Genomic DNA, 23994 nt, shown 5'->3' on the forward strand with positions numbered 1-23994 from the left:
GTGTCCAAGCACATTAATAGAGAGGCGAAGGGAAGGAAAAGATGTGGTCGAAAAAAGTGTACAAGCAAGAGAGATAACCGCACCCTGGAGAGGATTGTGAAACAAAACCCCTTCAAAAATGTGGGGGAGATTCACAAAGAGTGGACTGCAGCTGGAGTGAGTGCTTCAAGAACCACCACACACAGACGTATGAAAGACATGGGTTTCTGCTGTCGCATTCCTTGTGTCAAGCCACTCTTGAACCACAGACAGCGTCAGAAGCGTCTTGCCTGGGCTAAAGAGAAACAGGACTGGACTGCTGGTGAGTGGTCCAAAGTCATGTTCTCTGATGAAAGTAAATTTTGCATTTCCTTTGGAAATCAAGGTCCCAGAGTCTGGAGGAAAAGAAGAGAGGCACTTCATCCACGTTGCTTGAAGTCCAGTGTAAAGTTTCCACAGTCAGTGATGGTTTGGGGTGCCATGTCATCTGCTGGTGTTGGTCCATTGTGTTTTCTGAGGTCCAGGGTCAACGCAGCCACATACCAGGAAGTTCTAGAGCACTTCATGCTTCCTGCAGCTGACCAACTTTTTGGAGATGCAGATTTCATTTTCCAACAGGACTTGGCACCTGCACACAGTGCCAAAGCTACCAGTACCTGGTTGAAGGACCATGGTATCCCTGTTCTTAATTGGCCAGCAAACTCTCCTGACCTTAACCCCATAGAAAATCTATGGGGTATTGTGAAGAAGAACATGTAATACACCAGACCCAACAATTCAGAAGAGCTAAAAGCCACTATTAGAGCAACCTGGGCTATCATAACACCTGAGCAGTGCCACAGACTGATCGACTCCATGCCACGCCGCATTGCTGCAGTAATACAGGCCAAAGGAGGCCCAACTAAATACTGAGTGCTGTACATGCTCATACTTTTCATGTTCATACTTTTCAGTTGGCCAACATTTCTATAAATCCTTTGTTTTTATTGGTCTTCAGTAATATTCTAATTTTCTGATATGATGAATTTGAGATTTTCATTTGTTGTCATTTGTAATCATCAAAATTAAACAAAATAAACATCTGAAATATATGAGTTTGTATGTAATGTATGAATATAATATACAAGTTTCACTTTTTAAATGGAATTACTGAAATCAATCTATTTTTTCATGATATTCTAATTTTATGACCAGCACCTGTATTTATCCCATTAAAATGTGTTGACTAAGTGGGCTAACATGAACTAATCCTTTATTTATCCCACAATGTGGGAATTTAGAGAATGAATGCAACATGTGCGCAGAATACAAACAAAATTACATAAAGATTGAAAGATAAAAGAGGTGGATTAGGAAAAAACACTATGAACAGAACATTATTTATATTATTATTCAATTGTAACAGTAAAAACTAAAAAAAATCACGAAATCGCAGAAAGGTTCCATGATAAATCCAGTTTATATGTTAAAAAGTATTGGTATTGTATCGATATCGGCAATACTGACCCTGTATTTACTTGGTATCATATCGATTAAAAATTCCTGGTATTGCCCACCTCTACTATTTAGTTGCGTGCCAATAAAATCCCATAAAGAAGAACAAGAAGAAAGAATGTCAAAACGTCCTGCCATACCCGTTGGCCACATACGTTCCAATGCGCTACAGTGCAGCAATGGGCGTGAACGACGTGCTTTTATTCTGAAGGATACGCTCGGAAATCCGTTCAAGAAATGTGGAGCTCCAGAAGCCGATGCTGACAAAGTGACCGTTAGATTGTTTGAGACTTCTGTGCGCCATGGCAGGCCATTTGAAAGATAAAGAAGCTTACCAAAGACTTAACTACCTCTACCAGGTAAGGGGAGTGATTAAACGAAATGGCGCTAGCCCTAGCATGCTAGCTAGCTGGCTGATGTGTCATAAATGAGACCAGCTGTGGTTTGTGTGTCTCCACAGGCTGCTCATTGTGTCTTAACTCAGAATCCTGAGAATCTGGAGCTGGCTCGGTTCTACTGCTTCACGCAGAAAACTATAGCGAGGCGGCTGGTTCTCAGACAGTAGGTACCACACATTTATGGTTCTTCTTCTTTTCTATTATGGCGGATCACAAGCAACTTTAAGGTGCATACCGCCACCTACTGTACATGAGTGTGTAGCAGCGTTACTTCACATCTATTAGATTCTATTTTTTAATTTTGTATTCTTAAGATACATAAACAATGCTTTCCTTAGTTTATGAATATCTGTTATGTTTCCTTCATTTCCTAATATTCCTTTAAGATTCCATTCATGCCCTATACTTCTACCTATTCTCTTTAATTCTTTCCTTTCGTGTTCATATAACTTATAGTTCATCAGTATGTGTTCTACATTTTCTTTTTTACCACATTTCTCACATTTATCACTATTTTTCCTCCCTATTAAATAAAGCATGTCATTTAAGTAGGTATGACCTATTCTTAATCTACTAACTATTATTTCTTCTCTTCTGTTTCTTTCATTGATGCTTCGAATTCGAACTGACTTTTGCACTTCATATAATCTTCTTCCTTTCCTATCTTCATTCCATAATTTTTGCCATTCCTCCATTTCTTTACTTTTAATAAGTGATTTCCCTTCCCCTTTTCCAAAAGGAATTGAAATTGTTATTTTCCCCTCTAAAGTCCTTTCAGCTAATTTATCTGCCTTTTCATTGCCTTTTACTCCTTCATGTGCTGGCACCCAACAAAACCAAACATCATTGCCACCCCTATATAATCTAAATAAAATATGATGAATTTCTAATACCAAATCTTTTCTATTATTTCCTTCTCCCTTAATACTTTCCACTACTGCTTTAGAATCTGTGCACACCACCACCCTGATTGGTCGAATCTCCTCCACCCATTGCAAGCTTAATATAACTGCCACCATTTCTGCTGTGAAAACCGACAATTGATCTGATATTCTTTTATGAATACATTTTTTAAACTCTGGGATATATATTCTTATACCCACATAACCTTTTAAATTCCTAGAACCATCTGTATAAATTTTAAGGTAATTATTATATGTAGTTCTTAAATATCAGTTTTTATCCCAATTTCATTTAAATTCCAATCATTCATTTATGGTTCTATTTTATTTTGATGTTTTCATGAGCAGGGGGAATGACGTCACATCCGTGTTGTAAAACGTCGATCACAACTGAGCAAAATATCGAAAAACAAACAGTGTTCGCAACATTTACTGAACAGTTTATTGTCTTGATAATTAAGGTCATTTTAAAGCGCATACAATTTCGGTTGGTTTTGTAAAAAGTCACATATTAACTTTCCGGTGCATAGCGGTCACTGTAGTGGACGGCTACTGAAAAGTAAACATCTCTTGCGTCTAGAACGCTCTCTCCTGCCATTTTTCATTATAGTCAATGAAGTGGTCAGTCATTGTAACTGCAAGTAAATTTCTTCTGAATCTAAGGTGGCCAACAAACAGCACCCCCTGTCGACCACTGCTGGCATATCCTCTCAGTCCTTCTATTGTAGAAGAGCCCAACAGATAAAAAAAAAAAAATGATACAGAAACATCTAAGGAAGGATATAATCAGTTTGAAATTTAAAATGTTTTGTCTAATATGTTGAAAATTACCATTGACAATGTGTCCAGTGAAGTGGACGTCATGCATCACCCATTACAGTTTTTCAACATAAGTCAAATAATTGCTTTACTGGTTCTTGTAATGCTTTTGCTTATAATTCAGTGTTTTAACTTTGAAGATCTAAGCTATTAATTTAAAATTTACATTTTAGTATATTTTGTGTATACTTTGTGTATATTTTGTGCAGATTAGCTGTAGTTTGTGACTATTTTAAATTGAAAAATCGTCCTGGATGGGAAGAGAAACATCCTCAAACTTGGAAAACAAAGTCCAGGGGTTTGTTTTTTAACCTTTTTGGAATGACTATAGCAGTTATTTATATTGTAGACTTCAAACACAGCGAAGAATAAGGGAGCCTACAGGAAAGTGAGGGTGATGAGGGCCAGGCTACAGAGGAAGGTCAGCATGATCAGGAGGCTGTGGATGATGGGCACAGGGCACCTGACCATATTGAAGACCATAAATATATCTGGAAAATCCAAGACAATGACTGGTGGAGACTTGACCAAGGCTTTCATAATTCAGGCATCAGAGGGTTAAAGTAAAACGCACTGAAATGGGACATAAATTTGCTATAATAGGTGACTTTTTATTTTTTAATTAGAAATTCATTGATATGTGGGCGAGTTGTAAAACAATACTCAGAGACTAACATTTCTGTTTTTTTTGTTTTTTCTTGTTTTTTTTTTTTTTATCAAAATGTAACTTTAGGTAGAATCTAATCTCCACAATCAATAATAAATTTTTGAGAGAAAAATCTTAATATTTATTCTTTATTAATCCCCAACATGGACTTTATACTACAGAATATATCTAAACTGGCTTGGATAAAGGTAGATATTTTGCATCCAGGCTGAGCACGGTGGATGAATGAATGGTATTGGTACGGGCTGCTGATGTCATTACAGCATATTTAATGTTATGCTTTTTAATGTGGTGCAGTTCAAAGAAAAAGATTTTTCCTTAAACAACATAAATCATGTTTGACAGTTATGTTTTGCAACGGTAAAACCTTGGTATACTAATACCTTTCACTTTAATTCAGGACAATTCACTTTATTAAAATGTAAATAGAAAAACTATAGTGATCGATAGTTATTTTTAGAGAAATCTTTGGTTTTTAGTGAAATAGATTCACTTTAAAGAGAACAAGAACCCCTTTAAAATATTGGTTGTTATAAACAAACTTGGACCTATAAGGAAAATGCTTTGCATACCTGCAGACATAACCCCAGTCAGCAGATGGCCGCTCACACTGAGCCTGGTTCTGCTGGAGGTTTCTTCCTGTTCAAAGGGAGTTTTTCCTCTCCACTGTCGCTACAAGCATGCTTAGTGTGAGGGATTGCTGAAGAGTCAATGAGTCGATGCAATCAGCTGGTTTTCCTTAGATAGAAAACTTTGAATCAATCTGACTGGATGATCTGGTGAACTGGAAAGTGACCTGAGATGACATGATGTGAATTGGAGCTATAGAAATACACTGAATAGAATTGAATATTCCCCTTAATAATGGAAGAGGAAAAGCTTTAATTGTGAACTGTTTTCTTGCAGAGACCCATCAGTGAAGAGAACTTTATGCAAGAAGTGCTGCTCATTGCTCATACCAGGGGTTACTGCCACAACAAGACAGAGGAGTGAGTCGGATGGGGATTTCAGTGTCGTGCTTTTTTTATTTGTTTCTGAATCGGTGGCTCTAAGCAGTCCAGTTATCATTTGTAATTAATCTCCTATTTTTCCTATTTTTTGTTAGGAAAAAACAGAAAGACTCGCTACACTGTAGTGAAGTGCCTCAGCTGTGGCCAAACCAAGACTCTGCTGAATAATCCAGATCATTCTCTGTGGGTGGACCGACCTGAGGCACAGCTGGAGCAGCAGAAACAGGCTGGTGAGAGGCTTTTCTTTTTAACAAAGACGATGCAGGATTTCCAAACTATTAATCAAATAATCTGTTTGACTCCTTCTTTGCTACAGATCCAACCCTGTCAGCTAAAAATCAGCCTAAAGACGGAAAGGCTGAAGGTTCACAGTCCTCCAAACCAAAGGATGCTCTGACTGCTGCCAGCACAACATCTTTAACTTCAGAAAACATTTAGCTTTATTCCAGTGGATCTCAATGAATACATCCTGTACATTTGTGAATTTTTTTAAATTTTTCATCAAAAATGAACCTTTTTTTTGAAAATTGTTTTTATTTTTCAAAATGCATATACTCCTATTACTGTTCAGTTAAAGTAAACCTCTTATTTCTAGTGACCATTTCTTGCAATAGTCCCTTTTTTTTGTGTTTGTCACTTTTTCTTCTTTTCGGGTTTGTCTGCTTTTGGGACTCTGAAGCGCGTCTTCTGGAAATACAGAAGGTTCTTGGTAAAAAGCCTGGGAATGTGTCCCATGTAGAGGAGAAGAGCCAGCATCATGCCTAGAGAGTAAATAATAACACCAGGTCAGCAGAAGGCGTGTATTTACAGTCGGGTAGCTGATGTCATGTACCTGTGAGAGAGCTCAGCCAGTAGACCACTGCATATTCTTTGAGGGTGAACCCAGGACAGTGGAAGGTCAGGCCGTACGCCAAGGATGGATTCATGTAAGCGGACGTGTAGCTCCTGGCTAGGACAGAAAAAACTTTGAATAAGTCAGAAGGTTTGGGCTGTTTCCTTGTTTATAAACAGACTTGTTTCTTTAATTTCCATTTGATATAAAGTTTTGAGACTCACCTGTGTGGGAGAACAAGGTGAGAAGAAATGCGACGAGGGGAACTCTGATCAGAGCAGATCTACGTTGCAGGTTTAACTGGATGAGATGAAAGCTGAAGGCACAGAGGCACTCTGTGAAAAAGCCTTGAACCACAGAGACCATCAGGGAGGTGGTGCATTCACTGGACATCAGGTTTTTGATCGTGTGCATGTCCGTCAGCTCCAAGTTCCAGTAGTACCTGGCTGCGAGCAAAGCCAGGTGAGCCCCGATGAACTGGGCTGCCACGGCGAGGGCTGTGGGCAGAGCGCAGGCCTCCACCTGCAGGAACTTCTGCACCGCCAGGCTGGGGTTCCCGGGCGTCCCGGCACAGAGCACGCCGTGAATCAGCAGCAGGACAAACAGCATGGTCACCGTCACATCCTGGCCCAGGCCCCCGGCCCACTGACCCACCTCCACGATGGTCTGGATCTCCAGCCAGCATGCCACCAGCATGAAGGAGGAGGCAAACTCAGAAACAAAGCTGAAGCGAGGCCATCTTCTCAGGACCGTATGTAACAAACCGCTGAAAATCACCACAGACAAGAAGTATCCCAGTGACGCGTTAAGTCCAGACATGTCTCAGCGAAGCGGTCTTCAAAAAGAATGAATGAATGGTGGATCTAACTGTTGGGTTTCTGTTTGACAACGTGGCGCATGCACAGACACACTTCTTATCAGAGACACGTCAGGTTTGAACCACCTGCCAAAATACACACAGGCCTTCAGGTCAGGTCAGAGAGCGGCCTGTTTTTACTGACCATCCTGCAAACAGCCCTGCAACAGTTTTAAAATAAATATAGTTACAGCTCCATTGAACTGACAGGGCTATAACTTTCAGAGGGACGATCTGTCTAGTTGCTGGTTATTGATTGATTGATTGACTTCATTGATCTCAGTGGAGAAATTTACTCGTTACATCAGCTCAGACAGTCAGAAGAGAAGAAGGAAGAAAAATGTGCATCAGATTCCAGTTCACCAGATCATCCAGTCAGAATGATTCAAAGTTTTCTATCTAAGGAAAACCAGCTGATTGCATCGACTCATTGACTCTTCAGCAATCCCTCACACTAAGCATGCTTGTAGCGACAGTGGAGAGGAAAAACTCCCTTTGAACAGGAAGAAACCTCCAGCAGAACCAGGCTCAGTGTGAGCGGCCATCTGCTGAGGCCCACTGGGGTTCAAGGAGACAGAAGCAGACATAGAAAAAGAAGCATAGATACAAAAGGCAACTGTCAACCAGCTCCACAGGCGGCCCCGTCCAGGAAACACACAGCCAGGCAGACGAGCTCCGAGCCAGCTCCCATGTCAGAGGATGAAGAGAGCACATCCAGTTAGTCACAGTCAGAGAAACAGGACTACACTGGAAAACAGGCCAAGCTCCAACATCTAGAAACAAAGGTGTTGATGGCAGCAGCACAGCTGATATTTCTCTCCAGGATGGAGTCACAGCCAAACAGGAACAGACCAGATGAAGCTACTATGAGAAAAAGCAGAGAGAGCAGAACGTTAGAGATTGAACTAACAGATTCTGCAGAGTGGGAGAATAGAGATAGAATGAAGCAGAATGATGAAAAAGGGGTCCCTATGTCCTCCAGCAGTCTAAGCCTATAGCAGCAGAACTATAGAGATAGCTCAGGATGACCTGGGCCACTCTAACTAGAAGCTTTATCAAAAAGGAAAGTTTTAAGCCTAGCCTTAAAAGTAGACAGGGTGTAACACACAGTATAAACAGTGCATCCACACGACAGCTTCTTTTGTTGTAGCAGGATTATCATACAGGGTTATTGCACAGGGTGTTTACATGGTTATTTAATGGATGGTTAATCTGGAGTTGGCTTTTTAATGCATCCCTTAAAAATGTAAGAAATAAAGTGAAAATCAAGTCTTCTTTTTTGTGTCGTTGGAAGTTTAAATTATAGCAACCTTAAAAAAAATTCCAGTACTTTTTTATATGGTCAAAAGTTTTTAAAGTATTTATGGACTTCTGATGGTAAATGAAACCTATGTACATAATTTTACGTACAAAATTGTATTTTATCAACTTTGAATATTAAAGCATAAGAGGAACTTCTGTACGTTTTTCCATTTACCTGAAACTGCTTTAAACCACATTAACTGTATCATTAACAAGTCATATCAAAATGCAAAGTAAACAGGTCAGCGTCACTATTTTGATTTAAATATATTTGAAAGTATAGTATCTATAATCCAGTTAATGATTGATTACTTAATTAGTTGATTATTTCAATAATCGATTAATCCAATTAATAGTTTCAGCCCTACTGTCATGATGGGATTGAGATGTCTAACCCACATGCAGAGAACACTCAGGAGACAGAGAAAGAGTTCCAAGGTTTATTCACAGAGTTTTCAAATGTGCACTGGAACTGGGTTGGTCCGACTGGTCACGGGGTTTACCACTAAGGAGAACAGAGAGGTTAGAGGATTTCCAGGGATCCAGTAGTTTGTCGGGTGATTGAGTTAATACCTGCTCTGGGGCGGAACAGATCAGCAGGAGGGGGGTAACCCTGAGGGTCCAGAGGTTTGTCGGCAGGCAGAGGGCTGAGGGCTAAGGCAGAGACTGACCGAATGCAGGCAGGCAGATTTCAGACTGAGTCACTTTTCCCGGTTTCAGGTTTTCAGACAGGTCAGGTTATGTAGGCAGAGAGAGAGAATTGGATTAGGCAGGTTCACGCAAAAACACAGAGATATGATCAGGCAGGTTGGCTCAGGTCTAGCTGCACCATTACTGGCTAACACTCTGGCACTAGAGTGTCAGTCTCTGCCTCCTTAAGAAGGAGTCTCCTGATGAGCAGATTGAAGACAGGTGTAGCAGTCAGCTCATGCCCCCAGGAGATCTCGTGCGCCCTCTGGTGGAGAAAGTGGACAAACCTCCAGATCCCAACACCTACCACAGATATGGGCATACAGGTGCTGGTCATAAAATTAGAATATCATGAAAAAGTAGATTGATTTCAGTAATTCCATTTAAAAAGTGAAACTTGTATATTATATTCATACATTACATACAAACTCATATATTTCAGATGTTTATTTTGTTTAATTTTGATGATTACAAATGACAACAAATGAAAATCTCAAATTCATCATATCAGAAAATTAGAATATTGTGAAAAGGTTCAAAATTGATGGCCCCTGGTGCCACACTCTAATCAGCTAATTAACTCAAACCACCTGCAAAAGCCTTTAAATGGTCTTTCAGTCTAGTTCTATAGGCTACACAATCATGGGGAAGACTGCTGACTTGACAGTTGTCCAAAAGACGACCATCGACACCTTGCACAAGGAGGGCAAGACACAAAAGGTCATCGCTAAAGAGGCTGGCTGTTCACAGAGCTCAGTGTCCAAGCACATTAATAGAGAGGCGAAGGGAAGGAAAAGATGTGGTCGAAAAAAGTGTACAAGCAAGAGAGATAACCGCACCCTGGAGAGGATTGTGAAACAAAACCCCTTCAAAAATGTGGGGGAGATTCACAAAGAGTGGACTGCAGCTGGAGTGAGTGCTTCAAGAACCACCACACACAGACGTATGAAAGACATGGGTTTCTGCTGTCGCATTCCTTGTGTCAAGCCACTCTTGAACCACAGACAGCGTCAGAAGCGTCTTGCCTGGGCTAAAGAGAAACAGGACTGGACTGCTGGTGAGTGGTCCAAAGTCATGTTCTCTGATGAAAGTAAATTTTGCATTTCCTTTGGAAATCAAGGTCCCAGAGTCTGGAGGAAAAGAAGAGAGGCACTTCATCCACGTTGCTTGAAGTCCAGTGTAAAGTTTCCACAGTCAGTGATGGTTTGGGGTGCCATGTCATCTGCTGGTGTTGGTCCATTGTGTTTTCTGAGGTCCAGGGTCAACGCAGCCACATACCAGGAAGTTCTAGAGCACTTCATGCTTCCTGCAGCTGACCAACTTTTTGGAGATGCAGATTTCATTTTCCAACAGGACTTGGCACCTGCACACAGTGCCAAAGCTACCAGTACCTGGTTGAAGGACCATGGTATCCCTGTTCTTAATTGGCCAGCAAACTCTCCTGACCTTAACCCCATAGAAAATCTATGGGGTATTGTGAAGAAGAAGATGCAATACACCAGACCCAACAATTCAGAAGAGCTAAAAGCCACTATTAGAGCAACCTGGGCTATCATAACACCTGAGCAGTGCCACAGACTGATCGACTCCATGCCACGCCGCATTGCTGCAGTAATACAGGCCAAAGGAGGCCCAACTAAATACTGAGTGCTGTACATGCTCATACTTTTCATGTTCATACTTTTCAGTTGGCCAACATTTCTATAAATCCTTTGTTTTTATTGGTCTTCAGTAATATTCTAATTTTCTGATATGATGAATTTGAGATTTTCATTTGTTGTCATTTGTAATCATCAAAATTAAACAAAATAAACATCTGAAATATATGAGTTTGTATGTAATGTATGAATATAATATACAAGTTTCACTTTTTAAATGGAATTACTGAAATCAATCTACTTTTTCATGATATTCTAATTTTATGACCAGCACCTGTATCTAAGGCAAAAATCGCCTCCATCGTCCAAGATGGACGTATTCAATGATGGGGTCGCGAAAAAGGAGGATTCATTTGATTTTTGGTTATATTATCTCTTGTTGTTTTTTTATTCGTCTTTAAATATGCATTAAAATGAATCCTACATGTTATAACAAATTAAAAAATTAAGGTAAAAAATGAGATGCAATCCCAAAACATGGAAGGAAAAACATGGAAGGTATGAGCAGTACGAGAAGAAGGGGCAAGGGTAATACTGTCTAAATAAAATAGAATAGAAAAGAAAACTCTTTTATTGTCCCACAATGGAGACATTCTGGTGTTTACAGCAGCAAAAAGATTATAGAAGAAATGGTCACACAAATATGGACCTTAGAAAAAGGTTTAAGAATAACATAGTAGTGAAGAGTTAACTACACAATACGGAGGTACTTTTTATTAGAGTAATAAATTGGCCATATACGATTATAAAAGCAACCAGCCCAATAAACAGAACAAGAAACAATCTTTGTTCTTCATCTCTGCTGGTAATAAAATCAGCCATGAGGCTTCTTTACTATTCAGTTTATTTCTATAGCAGCAATTCACATCATGTCATCTCAGGTCACTTTATAGATCCAGTTCAACCAGTTAGATTGATTCAAAGTTTTCTATCTAAGGAAAACCAGCTGATTGCATCGACTCATTGACTCTTCAGCAATCCCTCACACTAAGCATGCTTGTAGCGACAGTGGAGAGGGAAAACTCCCTTTGAACAGGAAGAAACCTCCAGCAGAACCAGGCTCAGTGTGAGCGGCCATCTGCTGAGGCCCACTGGGGTTCAAGGAGACAGAAGCAGACATAGAAAAAGAAGCATAGATACAAAAGGCAACTGTCAACCAGCTCCACAGGCGGCCCCGTCCAGGAAACACACAGCCAGGCAGACGAGCTCCGAGCCAGCTCCCATGTCAGAGGATGAAGAGAGCACATCCAGTTAGTCACAGTCAGAGAAACAGGACTACACTGGAAAACAGGCCAAGCTCCAACATCTATAAACAAAGGTGTTGATGGCAGCAGCACAGCTGATATTTCTCTCCAGGATGGAGTCACAGCCAAACAGGAACAGACCAGATGAAGGAACGATGAGAAAAAGCAGAGAGAGCAGAACGTTAGAGATTGAACTAACAGATTCTGCAGAGTGGGAGAATAGAGATAGAATGAAGCAGAATGATGAAAAAGGGGTCCCTATGTCCTCCAGCAGTCTAAGCCTATAGCAGCAGAACTATAGAGATAGATCAGGATAACCTGAGCCACTCTAACTAGAAGCTTTATCAAAAAGGAGAGTTTTAAGCCTAGCCTTAAAAGTAGACAGGGTGTAACACACAGGATAAACAGTGCATCCACACATGACAGCTTCTTTTTTTAGAAGCAGGATTATCATACAGGGTTATTGCACAGGGTGTTTACTTGGTTATTTAATGGATGGTTAATCTGGGGTTCAAATTTTTGTACAGTGACCATCTTTTTCTCATGTTCTCATGACCAGCACTGAAAAAAACAAACATTGATTGGCTTTTTAATGCATTCCTTAAAAATGCAAGAAATAAAGTAAAAATCAAGTCTTTTTTTGTGTCGTTGGAAGTTTAAATTATAGCAACCTTAAAAAAAATTCCAGTCCTTTTTTATATGGTCAAAAGTTTTAAAGTATTTATGGACTTCTGAAGGTAAATTAAACTTACGTACGTAATTTTACGTACAAAATTGTATTTTATCAACTTTGAATATTAAAGCATAAGAGGAACTTCTGTACGTTTTTCCATTTACCTGAAACTGCTTTAAACCACATTAACTGTATCATTAACAAGTCATATCAAAATGCTAAGTAAACAGGTCAGCGTCACTCTTTTAATTTAAATATATTTGAAAGTATAGTATCTATAATCCAGTTAATGATTGATTACTAAACTAGTTGATTATTTCAATAATCGATTAATCCGATTAATAGTTTCAGCCCTATCATAGATATGGGCATATCTAAGGCAAAAATCGCCTCCATTGTACAAGATGGACTTATTCAATGATGGGGTCGCGAAAAAGGAGGATTCATTTGATTTTTGGTTAGATTATCTCGTGTTGTTTTTTTATTCGTCTTTAAATACGCATTAAAATTAATCCTACATGTTATAACAAATTAAAAAATTGAGATAAAAATGAGATGTATGAGAAGAAGGGGCAAGGGTAATACTGTCTAAATAAAATAGAATAGAAAACCCTTTTATTGTCCCACAATGGAGACATTCTGGTTACAGCAGCAAAAAGATTATAGAAGAAATGGTCACACAAATATGGACCTTAGAAAAAGGTTTAAGAATAACGTAGTGAAGAGTTAACTACACAATACGGAGGTACTTTTTATTAGAGTAATAAATTGGCCATATACGATTATAAAAGCAACCAGCCCAATAAACAGAACAAGAAACAATCTTTGTTCTTCATCTCTGCTGGTAATAAAATCAGCCATGAGGCTTCTTTACTATTCAGTTTATTTCTATAGCAGCAATTCACATCATGTCATCTCAGGTCACTTTCCAGTTGCATCGACTCATTGACTCTTAAGCAATCCCTCACACTAAGCATGCTTGTAGCGACAGTGGAGAGGAAAAACTCCTCAATTTTAAATGGAAATAAACAGATTTCTTTTATTTTTACAAAGAAGAGCTGTTGAAATAAATAAATAAATACAATTATCTAATTTTCTGTGCGCCTTGATATCATCAGATTAATATTTTTACTTCCAGTGCCTCCCTGTTTGTAGCAGAAAACCTTCTGTGCTTGTAAGTAGATGGAAAAGCCCACATTGAAGTCAACGGTGAGCTAGAAGATGGGAGGAAACAGGTTATTGTTCTAATGGCAACTTTTGGTAAAATAAAGCTTTTATTTTTATGCATAAAGAAGAAGGGAGTTCGATGAAATAACGGATCCCCGCGTGGAGGATTCCTTTTTCAACGGGAGTTGTAAACCGTCACGTTGTGCTTATGCGCATGCGCGGCATGTGTGGCGAGGAGGAGGAGAAGGAGGAGGTGAGGTCCTGGAGTGATGATGATGATGGCAGCAGGGGGAGCGCAGAGGCTCAGAGAGGAGTGAGAAGTTCCCGGTGATGGCGGATAAACCCTCCACGCTGTTCGTGAAGCTGTTTGCCGCCGGGTTTTACGGTCTCAGCTCGTTCCTCATCGTGGTGGTGAATAAAAGCGTCCTCACCAACTACAGGTAACCGTTTCATCTCCCGCTGCCATGCTAGCTGTAGCTCATTAGCTCCGCTCTCCGCTAGCGATGTTCTCCACTCACGGTCTACTTTTTGCTGTATTTATTATCTATCTCTAGTGTTTTCTCTTGTTTGTGACATGTTGGCTAACACGGAGCTGCTTGTATTTTAACTGTTTCCCAGGTTTCCCTCGTCAATATGTGTGGGAATAGGACAAGTAAGTTGACATTTTTTCAGTCTTTTGGTTTTTTTGTAAGCTAACTGCTCATTAAAGCAGCGGATGGAGCTAAAGTGATCTTCTGTGGGGGGGTTTCTGTTGCAGATGTTGGCCACAGTGCTTGTGCTGTGGGTGGGCAAGGCTGCCAGGGTGATCAGCTTCCCTGACCTGGATGAGAGTATATTTTACAAGGTAGGAGCAGGGGCGGATTTACGAAATATGGGTTCCCTGGCAAAGACAAGCAGGGGCCCCTCTGAATGGAGAATATAACACATCAAACAGCCCCATTCTCCAGATAGAGAAATGTTAATAGAATAGGCATCCATTATCTGTTCTAGGTTGTGTCCCTCTCTTCTTGTCCCTTTTCTTCTTGTTTTCCTCTCTATGTTTTGTACTCAGCTGACTTTTCATGCTGTCTCTAAAGGAATGAAAGATTTTTTCCAAGCACTAAGCTCTTTTAGCTGATTGCTCCTTCCTGTGTTTCCAAAAAGGCCAAAGTAAATAACCCAGTCCTTCTTTTCACTGTAGACAAGCCATGATCTGCTTCTCTGTTCTCCATTTTTCATTTGGATGAAATAATAGCTGCATGAATCATGACAGCAGACAAGATAGAGGAGAGCAGGAGGCGGGGTTACCAATCTACTCGCTCTGGAGAGCAGAGTTCGCTGCTTTTAGATGTTGTCTCCAAAGTCTCCAGTAGCAGAAAAAAGTCTCTAGATTTGGCGCTAGGAGCTTTTTAGAAATCAAAGTGCTAGAGGGGTCTGAAAAGTGGCTAAATATAGCGACTAAAGCGCTAAGTTGGCAACACTGCTCTTTGCATGGTTTTCTTTTTTCAAATGGTTTGCTGCTGTCTGTTTGGACCTTTCTGAACATGTGCAGCAAATGGACTGATCCAATATGGTGGACACTGAAGGTATAAGCGTTCTGATGGCATTTTAGCCAAAGGATTTTTATCAAAACATAATTAAGGTACACAAATAAGAAATAGTTGTATTAACCATACATGGAAAAGTCGTATTCAAGCTTTAAATCTGCTAAAAAGATGCACCAACGTGCATCATTTACAGTTTAAGGGTCATTTTAATGTAAAATATCAACAAAGCTAAATGATCCTAACGTAAAAAACTTAAACAAACATTAACTGCAAAACTTTACATTAAAAATAAATCGTCCTCTCAAAATATTAACAGCGTATTTAAAACAAAAAAGCGTAGCTGTATCGATGTACTTTTGTAGAGGGGGTCGATATATTCATGATTTGTTTACTGCTGAAAATCAGGGAGAACTCAGAGATCATTTACTTTTCTGCTTTAGTTTCTTTTTACATTTAAAATATATAGTAGAGCATAACATTTCTTCTTCTTTTGGGGCCTCCCTCAGTATAGGGGCTCTTAGAATATTCCTACCTTTACCTGAGTCTGTGCTACAAACAGTGACGTTTTATAAACTAATATATTTATAGATTCATAAGTTCTGTGGCTGCACTTTTATCTGGTTTTCATATAAAAAAGAATTTAAAATCCTTTTCTTTTCAGACGTTTCCTTTACCTCTCCTGTATGTGGGAAATCAAATCACTGGGCTCTTTGGTACCAAAAGGCTCAAGTAAGTAAAGTACCTCCTCTGTGCATGAAGCAGGCAGAGTAACATGATCTGGAGCGGGGGGGTAATTATCTTGTACTTTCTGTCCTCTTTGGGCAGTTTGCCGATGTTTACAGTCCTCAGGAGATTCTCTATCCTGTTCACTATGCTGGCTGAGGGATTTCTGCTCAAGTGAGTTTATAATAACGAGATAAGCCACATTCTCCACATGTTGCTCAGTAGTGCTGCTTATTGGTTGCAGCTCAAACTAGTAGGATTGAGTTTGGTTATGTTTGACCTCTGGCAGGAAGAAGTTCTCCAGGCCGGTCCAACTAACCGTGTTTACAATGATCCTTGGGGCGTTCATAGCCGCAAGGTAAGCTCTACTGTTTCCAGGTGTCCCTCAGGAGCTACCTTCACTACAAAGCCGGCTTTTTGTGTTGATTAACGTTGACACGGATACGGCCTGACCCTCGGGGTCGCCGCAGTAAAAGATTCCCCTGCTTGTAACACAGCGTGCCCGAAGTTAAACTCTACAGGACAGAAATGAATTATCTTTAATTAATTCATCCTTTTCATCTCTGCTGTGTTTGAAGTGCCGACTTATCCTTTGACCTGCAAGGCTACGTCTTCATTCTGATGAATGACGTTCTGACTGCAGCCAATGGAGCCTACGTAAAGCAAAAACTGGATGCAAAGGTATGTGTGAGAGGCGGCAGCATGAATGGTGGCCGTTGTTTGAAAGGAATTCTGATCGGCGTTGAGTCCCTATAAACTCGTAATCAGAACTTTTTCTTGTAATTATTTAAGCAAGCCGTCGTTTTGTTTGTTTTTTAGTTAGTATGAGTTGTTTTGAATGTTTTTGTTGATAAAATACCTTCGAGGCGCCACTATTTTTTCCCCTCTAATCAAATGTTGGATTAGATTGTCTTCCTTAAAGCAGGAACAGGTTTTATTCTGCTTTATCTCGTTCTATGTGAGGAGAGCAGCTCGCTCCTCTCTCATGTTACAGCAGGATCCAGATTTAGCTCTATGATGTCTAGAGTAAACCGCCTGCTTGTGCAGCACAAGGCGGCGGGCGTCTTTGTAAAACGAGAAGCTTAAAAATGTGAAGCAGAGCTGCACTAATATTTAGTTCATGACATCAGAAATGAAACATTATTAAAAAATACTGCTTTCCTTCTTTTTTATAGGAGTTGGGGAAATATGGATTATTATACTATAATGCTTTATTTATGATATTACCGACTCTTCTGTTGGCTGAAGTGACCGGAGACATGCAAAAGGTGAGTCCTTTGATTCTTCTGATTGTTTTAAATAAAATGGTGGATTAATCTTTGGGGTTTCAGAAAGAATCAGTAAAATGATGCCAGCATTCCATGTCTTAAAGTCAATGCTATAAATACGAGCTGTGGAAGGTTTTTGGTGGGTCTTGGCAGGGGCCCCCTGGTCTGTCCAGCTGGGCCCCAGCAGCCTGAGAAGCACAAAGATGCCATTATGCAGCGACCGGAGTTATTATGGCAGCGCCTGCAGCGGCTCTGAGCCAAATGACTGCAGTGGAGATACAGTTAGCTACTTTGTTAAAGCATATGGGAAATCACTGGCTGATTTTAAGTTTTTAAAGAAGTTTGGTTAGGAAACGTAAAACCAATCAGTAATCAGACGACTTAAAGTGATTTCTGAGCTTTTTAATGAACCCTGACATTCAGAGATGTGTAAAAAATATCCTGTCCTGTTAATTTAAACAGGCTTTGTTTCTGATTGCAGGCAGCGGAGTTTGAAGGCTGGTCCGACATGCTTTTCCTCTCCCAGTTTGTTCTCTCATGTGTCATGGGGTAAGATTTTGCCCGCATGCATGTGCATGTCATCGCATCTGTGTCGCCGTTTCATGGGTGTGGTTGCATGAGTGGTGAAATTTGGATGCCATTCTTGCCTGACTGGATGAGTATTAAAATGGCCCTGCTGCCAAAATGTTGCTTGGATGCCCTCCCATCTTTAAACTCGCTCAACCAGGATGTTTTTTTTTTTTCCTTTTCTAGGTTTATTCTTATGTATTCAACTGTACTATGTACACAACACAACTCTGCATTAACTACCACTATTGTGGGATGCATTAAGGTGAGCTGCTATGTTTCACTGAGTTCTGGATAAATGCCATCTGACTCTGACTGCGTTTATTTATGAACGTTGCAGAATGTTCTGGTGACGTACATCGGGATGGTGTTCAGCGGAGACTACATTTTCTCTTGGACTAACTTTATAGGTTTGAACATAAGGTATGAGAAATAAATAAATCTTTATTTTATGTTTTCAGTGATGATTAAAGAGATATACTGAAGTTTGATGGAGGAAACTAGACTATTTTCTATTATACACTGCAAAAAACATCTAGAAATAAGTGGAAAAATGTGTTAAATTAAGTTTATTTACCCTTAATGTGAGCAGGTAAATAAGATGATCTGCCAATGGAATGAGTATTTTTACTCCTAAAATAAGATAATTAGATTATATACGCTTGAAATAAGACAGTGCAATTGTTTTTTCTTATTTTAAATGTAAATTGTCTTGTTCCATTGGCAGAGTGTCTAACTTGTCAAATTCAAGAAAAAATGCACTTAATTTGAGCAAAAATTACTTATTTAGATTTTCATTTTTTGCAGTGTAGGTTCTGTCTTGATTTTAATACCTTATGTACAAAAATTGACTGTAACATTAGTGATACCTGTGGATTCAGGTCTCTAGTATAAATTAGGGCTGCAACTAACGATGATTTTAAAAATCGATGAATCTGCCGATTATTTTTTCAATTAATCGATGAATCAGACAAAAAATATTTTTTTATATTAACCTCTTTATTCCAAAATAAACATTTTAGACAGAACAAACAAGCACACAAGTACAGGTTGCTCATTAACTGTACTGGTGCAATATGAAAAATAAATGTTTGTGTTAAAACTACGCAAACTTACATGAGAAATGTAGCTGTACATCCACAAAATATAGGCTACTTTGTTTCATAAAGCGCAAAAAAAGACATTTTTGTTTTTAAAGCCCCTAAGGGGTTCAAACAATAGGCCCCCCCATTTCAACAAATGAGGTTTTTTAGACTAGAAGAGTTCTGCCTTTTAAGACAGGAAAGTATAGCAGTTAAAGTTGCTACTTGAGAAAATACTGAACCATAGAGATAAAAATAGCCCTGTGATTCAAATTATAAATTGTATTTGGAATAAAATGAGAGAACTAGGGGTGCTAAAAAACACATCCTCCAAAGACAGATATTTACATGGGAATGTGGCAGATAATTAATTGACATATTACTGATCTTGCTGGATTTTATTCTGCTTTACTTCCATAAATTGCAGGATCTTCTTTACTTTATCTTTGCCAGAAGATTTAAACTTTAAAAGCCTTGCCCTCATAATTTGCAAGTTAATTTATTTATAAAGAAAATATAAACGCTGCTTAAGCTAATTCAAATGAAATGAAAAGTAAAATAAGTAGCCAACCTTATCACTGTCTGTAACCTACTAACACGGTAAGGAAAGCATCAGATGAGCTACCTGAGAAACTAACGTTACGTTTCCCCACTTTAAAACCAAACAAACATGGCCGCTCATCCTGCTGATCAGCTCTCTTCACTGCCATCGAAGGCTCCAACCTGTTTCCTTTTCAGGTGCTGCATCATAACAGTGGTGCTTCCGTGCCATGTTCATTTGTTTTTACAAAAGTTGCATGTTACGACTTTTTTCGCTTTACAAAGCGCAGGCTGTCTGCGAATTGAGACGCAGCTTGCGTTTGCGGTATCAAATCGCGCGGCACAACTAATCGATGATGAAATTCGTTGAAACTCCTCAAGTGGAAAAGTTTGGTTTACTTTTGTAAAAAGTCTTTAAAGAACCTTTTGCTGTCCGTTTATTGATTAATCGAAAAAATAATGGACAGATTAATCATTTAGCAGAATAATTGTTAGTTGCAGCCTTAGTTTGTGATCTGGGTCAGCCTGGTCTTTTTGGGAATATTTCTTCCAGTATTGATCATCTAGACACGAACATTTCTGCTCCTCCTTCTTTCCAAATAACTCCAATCAGCATAATTTAGATCTGGACTTTAACTAGACCATTATATTACAGAACATGCCTTGATTTTAAACCACGTGTTTCCAAAATCGGCCTTTAGGCTCCTGTCACACCCTGCTGATTTATTCTGGCGTCTGCCAGAATCTCTTAAAACGCTGGCATACGATGAATTTTCCATGGATCTTTTCTATTCTGAGCGAATACATAGATAATTAGAGTATTCAGAACTTCTGTCCAAAGACAGACTAACTTCTGCATAACGCAGGGCAGCGTAACGCCCATGAAATGATGTACAAGCCAGTGTCCTGAAGGGGGCAGTGATGCTCCCGGCCTGCGAAAAAAGATATCTTTGATCGCGGTATTAACCTAGCTGCTGTTTACCGCCCACCAAAGGAAAGAATAAATAAAAGAATGTTTTTGGTGTCAGCAGATTGAGCGTCATGTCTGTTGGAAGTGTGTTGGTGGTGGGCGTGAACGCAGGGAGGATCCATCACTCACCTTCTGGCTCCCCCTATGATGGGGATGAAGTCTGGAGGAGAACTGACGGTTTCCTCCTGTGAACCCCCTTTATACCAAAACGCTGCCAATACGCCATTATACAGTAGCTGGAAGTTAGAAACACGTTCAGCGCTCGTCTGGAACACGGCAGATACGCTGATATGTTGGAGAGAAGTTCTGGATAAGTTACTCAGAGGTTTAGGATCCGCTAGACGCCACGACTGATGAGGCACTGAGACTGAATGGATCAACCATCAGATAACTGACCTGAAAATGACGGCAGAAGCTGGAATACGGCGGGAAGTTCTGGACGTAGTCGCTGGGCGTTTTTCCCCGATGTTCTGTACGTCAGGCTGGTCTAAATGGTCAGGATGTGACAGGAGCTTTTAGGTCCAGCAGCCTCTAGAAGTTTCCTCGCTTTAACATCCAGTTTAGATGTTTAAACATTGAAACGTTGCCTTTCTTTTCTAAATGTTTCCATTAAGACCAGGTCTGTGCACATTTAGCTCTCTATCCCTGCTGCTCCTCCAATTTTTGGAGAATTTTCTTTTCTCCACTGGGTTATATTTAGTAGAGTCAATGTTTAAACACTTTGCATGGTAATAGATATTTCCAGGACTGAAACAGTTGATAGTTTCATTATGTCAATATGTTTTATCTAGAACTCAAGTGGAAAAGTTTTAGTTTCACCTGCTTTATTTCATAAAAATTCTTGAAAGAATCTTTTGCTATCAGATTATTAATCAGTTAATCAAAAAAAATATCCTACAGGTTAATTGATTAGCAAAATAATCATTAGTTTCAGCTCTACCTGAATGCTGATGCAATAACCTCTTTATTTCACATGTTGAAACATTTATTTTAATATAGGACCAGACTTATAGATCCGATGTTAACGCTCTGTAAGGACGTTTTCAGATCATCTAAAGCTCCCGGCATTTAAGATATTTAAAGTTTGGAAAGTAAATGAGGTTCAGTTAAGATTTGTGTGGAAAACATTCAATCATTATATAACTGATAATGTTTAGAGTTAAGATGCTAGCTAGTTCCTCAGCAGGAGTTCATAAAGTGAAAGCTTAGCTGGGAATGCTGAGGTTAGAATGAAACTATCTGGTTATTAATCCATTAATCGAAAAATAATCAACAGATAATTGATTTGCAAAATAATAGTTGCAGCCCTAGATCTATTTCTGTATCTATTTTGTCTATTTCTATATTTTACTTCTTGGTGTTGGTTTATTACTTGAAAAGCAGCTTCTAGTTTGTGATGGAAATGAAACAGAAAGTTTAGTGGCAGTAAAAGTATGAAGGTAGATTTGTTTCTTTATTATTCAATCAAAAAAAAAGGTTGCTTCAATCAAAAAATATATTTTCAATAAAAAAAACAACAACTTTTCAATCAAAGAAAAAAAGGATTTCAATGCAAAATACATTTGAGTAAAAAAAAAAATCTACATTTGAACACTGCTTTTCTCTGATTGAAAATGTTTTATTTGATGGAAGTCCAGTTTTTTTGTTTAAAGCAACTTTTTTAATTGAAGTAACGTTGTTTTTTGATTGGACCATATAATGGGTAGGACATTTGTGTCTTTATTATTCAATCAAAAAAGAAGTTGCTTCAAACATACAAACAGAAGCAATAAAAAAGTAACTTTAATAAAAAGATGAACGTTTTCAATCACAGAAAATAGTTTTTGAATGCAAATAAAATATTTGAGACTCAAAAAATTACATTTAAAAACTCTTTTTATTGTTGAAAATGTTCTCTATGGTTGAAGGGATTTATTTTGTGTTTGGGCCATACATGGGTACGACATTTGTGTCTTAATTATTCAATTCCCAAAAAGTTCTTTCAATCAAAAAAAAAAAAAAGAAAAGTAAAAAAAGTGTTCAAATGCCCCCCAAAAATTTTTTTTTTACCCCAATTTTTTGAGTCTCAAATATTTTATTTGCTTTCAAAAACTATTTTCTGATTGAAAACGTTTCTTTTCATTGAAGTTACTTGTTTTATTGACTCTGTTGTTTGTTTGTTTGAAGCAACTTCTTAAGATGAAAAGATCCGCCGCCTTTAGACTGATCACTAAACTTTTCTGATTGTGTCCCGTGGTCGTCGTCTTCCGTCTGTCTGCAGCATTGCTGGCAGCCTGGTGTATTCGTACATCACCCTCAAAGAGGAGCAGTCCAGCAAGCAGAGCGACACCGCCAAGCTGGAGATCAAGGGGAAGGTTGTTGTGTGACAGACACTGGATCTGGTCCTTCTAATGACACAAACTGGAAGGAAAAACTATTTTTAAAGAACTACTTTAATTTATGGGGTGTTGTAGCGGCAGGGATTAATTCTCTGTAAAGTTTGAGTTTTAATGGAAAAGGAGCCTTTGGTTCCTTATGCTACTCACTACCTGGGTACTAAATCCTCCAGATTAAATGTTTTAATAATGCTGCACATTAAGAACAAGGGAAAATATAAAAACATTTTCTATTCAGTGTTTTAGATGAAAATCTTATTTCAGGGTTTGAAGTTTTTAGAGTTCAAACTGCTGCGTGACGGGGACAGAAGAAGTCATGGTTATTTCCAAGGCATGTACGCTTTTATTGCCTTCTGAGAACGACGACCTCAGAGTCTTTGCCTTCGCTTTTTGTTTTGGGAGATTCTGATGTAAACCTGCTGCTGAGGTTTCAGGGAGAAATGAGGATCTTCCTCACCGTTACTGTATTTTCAGAGACTCTTGATCAATGCACCCAGTTCTATTAGTGAGGAACAGGAAACTAAACCTTTTGGTTTTTGTTTGCATTGTTTTGTTTTTACACAGCTGTCTCGCACTTTTAACTGGTAGGTCTCACAAAGCAGTAAAGAAAAGGCTGAGAATATTGATCTATCATGGGATTCACATTCCTGTTATTATTAAAAGGGTCTTTTTATGTTTATTCCTTTTTTTGTTACTACCTTCTCTGGAAGTGGACTGATTATGAAAAGTATTTGTAGATGGAAAAATGTATTTTTACATTAAAAAGAACCTAGTTTTTTTTTTATAAAGTGTTTTATATGAAGCCAAATGTTAATAAATCCTGTTTGTTTTGAGATTTTGTTTGCTGTTAGTTTGTCCTAAAGCATAAATGATTTATTCTACTGTTGAGATGTTTACTAAATGTAACGCTACATGTAAGAGAGCATTAATGTAGTCCAGCCACCTAAGCAGCAGCGTAGCGTGAGCAGGTTAGCATTTTCTGCTGCTGTGGTTCATAAAGCCACAGGAAAAGTTTTCTCATTAAATTCTTTGACATAAAGAGTTCCAACGGAAGAGGATTGGGGACCACTGGAAAAGAAAAAAGTTAACTGATTTTTAAATTTTATTTTAGTTTAGTATGGGAAACTTAATTCTGAGAAAAAGTCAGAATTCTGACTTTTTCTCATACTAAACTGAAATAAAATAAAAAAATCAGTTAACTTTTTTTCCCCCAGTGGCCCCTAATCCTCTTCTGTACATATCTGTTCTAAAG

At 38.9% G+C, this 23994-nt stretch overlaps 3 protein-coding genes across 3 annotated transcripts; 2 read left to right on the top strand and 1 right to left on the bottom strand.

Moving 5' to 3' along the window:
* Window positions 1–1666: 1666 nt before the first annotated feature.
* rpp21 (ribonuclease P 21 subunit) lies at window positions 1667–5870 on the top strand. The gene is made up of 5 exons (XM_038268608.1): window positions 1667–1832; window positions 1934–2034; window positions 5166–5248; window positions 5365–5499; window positions 5586–5870. Exons 1-5 carry the CDS (start codon window positions 1776–1778, stop codon window positions 5705–5707), a joined length of 498 nt encoding a protein of 165 aa, XP_038124536.1. The 5' UTR covers window positions 1667–1775; the 3' UTR covers window positions 5708–5870.
* Window positions 5871–5896: 26 nt separating this feature from the next.
* aqp12 (aquaporin 12) lies at window positions 5897–7003 on the bottom strand. The gene is made up of 3 exons (XM_038268598.1): window positions 6326–7003; window positions 6102–6218; window positions 5897–6030 (listed from the first exon to the last, which is right to left on the bottom strand). Exons 1-3 carry the CDS (start codon window positions 6918–6920, stop codon window positions 5903–5905), a joined length of 840 nt encoding a protein of 279 aa, XP_038124526.1. The 5' UTR covers window positions 6921–7003; the 3' UTR covers window positions 5897–5902.
* Window positions 7004–14021: 7018 nt separating this feature from the next.
* Window positions 14022–22980, top strand: slc35d1a (solute carrier family 35 member D1a). The gene is made up of 12 exons (XM_038268619.1): window positions 14022–14131; window positions 14310–14343; window positions 14449–14535; window positions 15879–15946; window positions 16043–16114; window positions 16230–16298; window positions 16519–16621; window positions 17116–17208; window positions 17690–17757; window positions 17962–18040; window positions 18116–18198; window positions 22628–22980. The coding sequence occupies exons 1-12, from the start codon at window positions 14022–14024 to the stop codon at window positions 22731–22733; spliced, it is 972 nt and encodes a 323-aa protein (XP_038124547.1). The 3' UTR covers window positions 22734–22980.
* The last annotated feature ends 1014 nt before the right edge of the window (window positions 22981–23994 follow it).

This window comes from Cyprinodon tularosa, unplaced genomic scaffold, assembly GCF_016077235.1.
Source record: "Cyprinodon tularosa strain WSP-4 unplaced genomic scaffold, ASM1607723v1 ctg119, whole genome shotgun sequence".
NCBI lineage: Eukaryota > Metazoa > Chordata > Actinopteri > Cyprinodontiformes > Cyprinodontidae > Cyprinodon > Cyprinodon tularosa.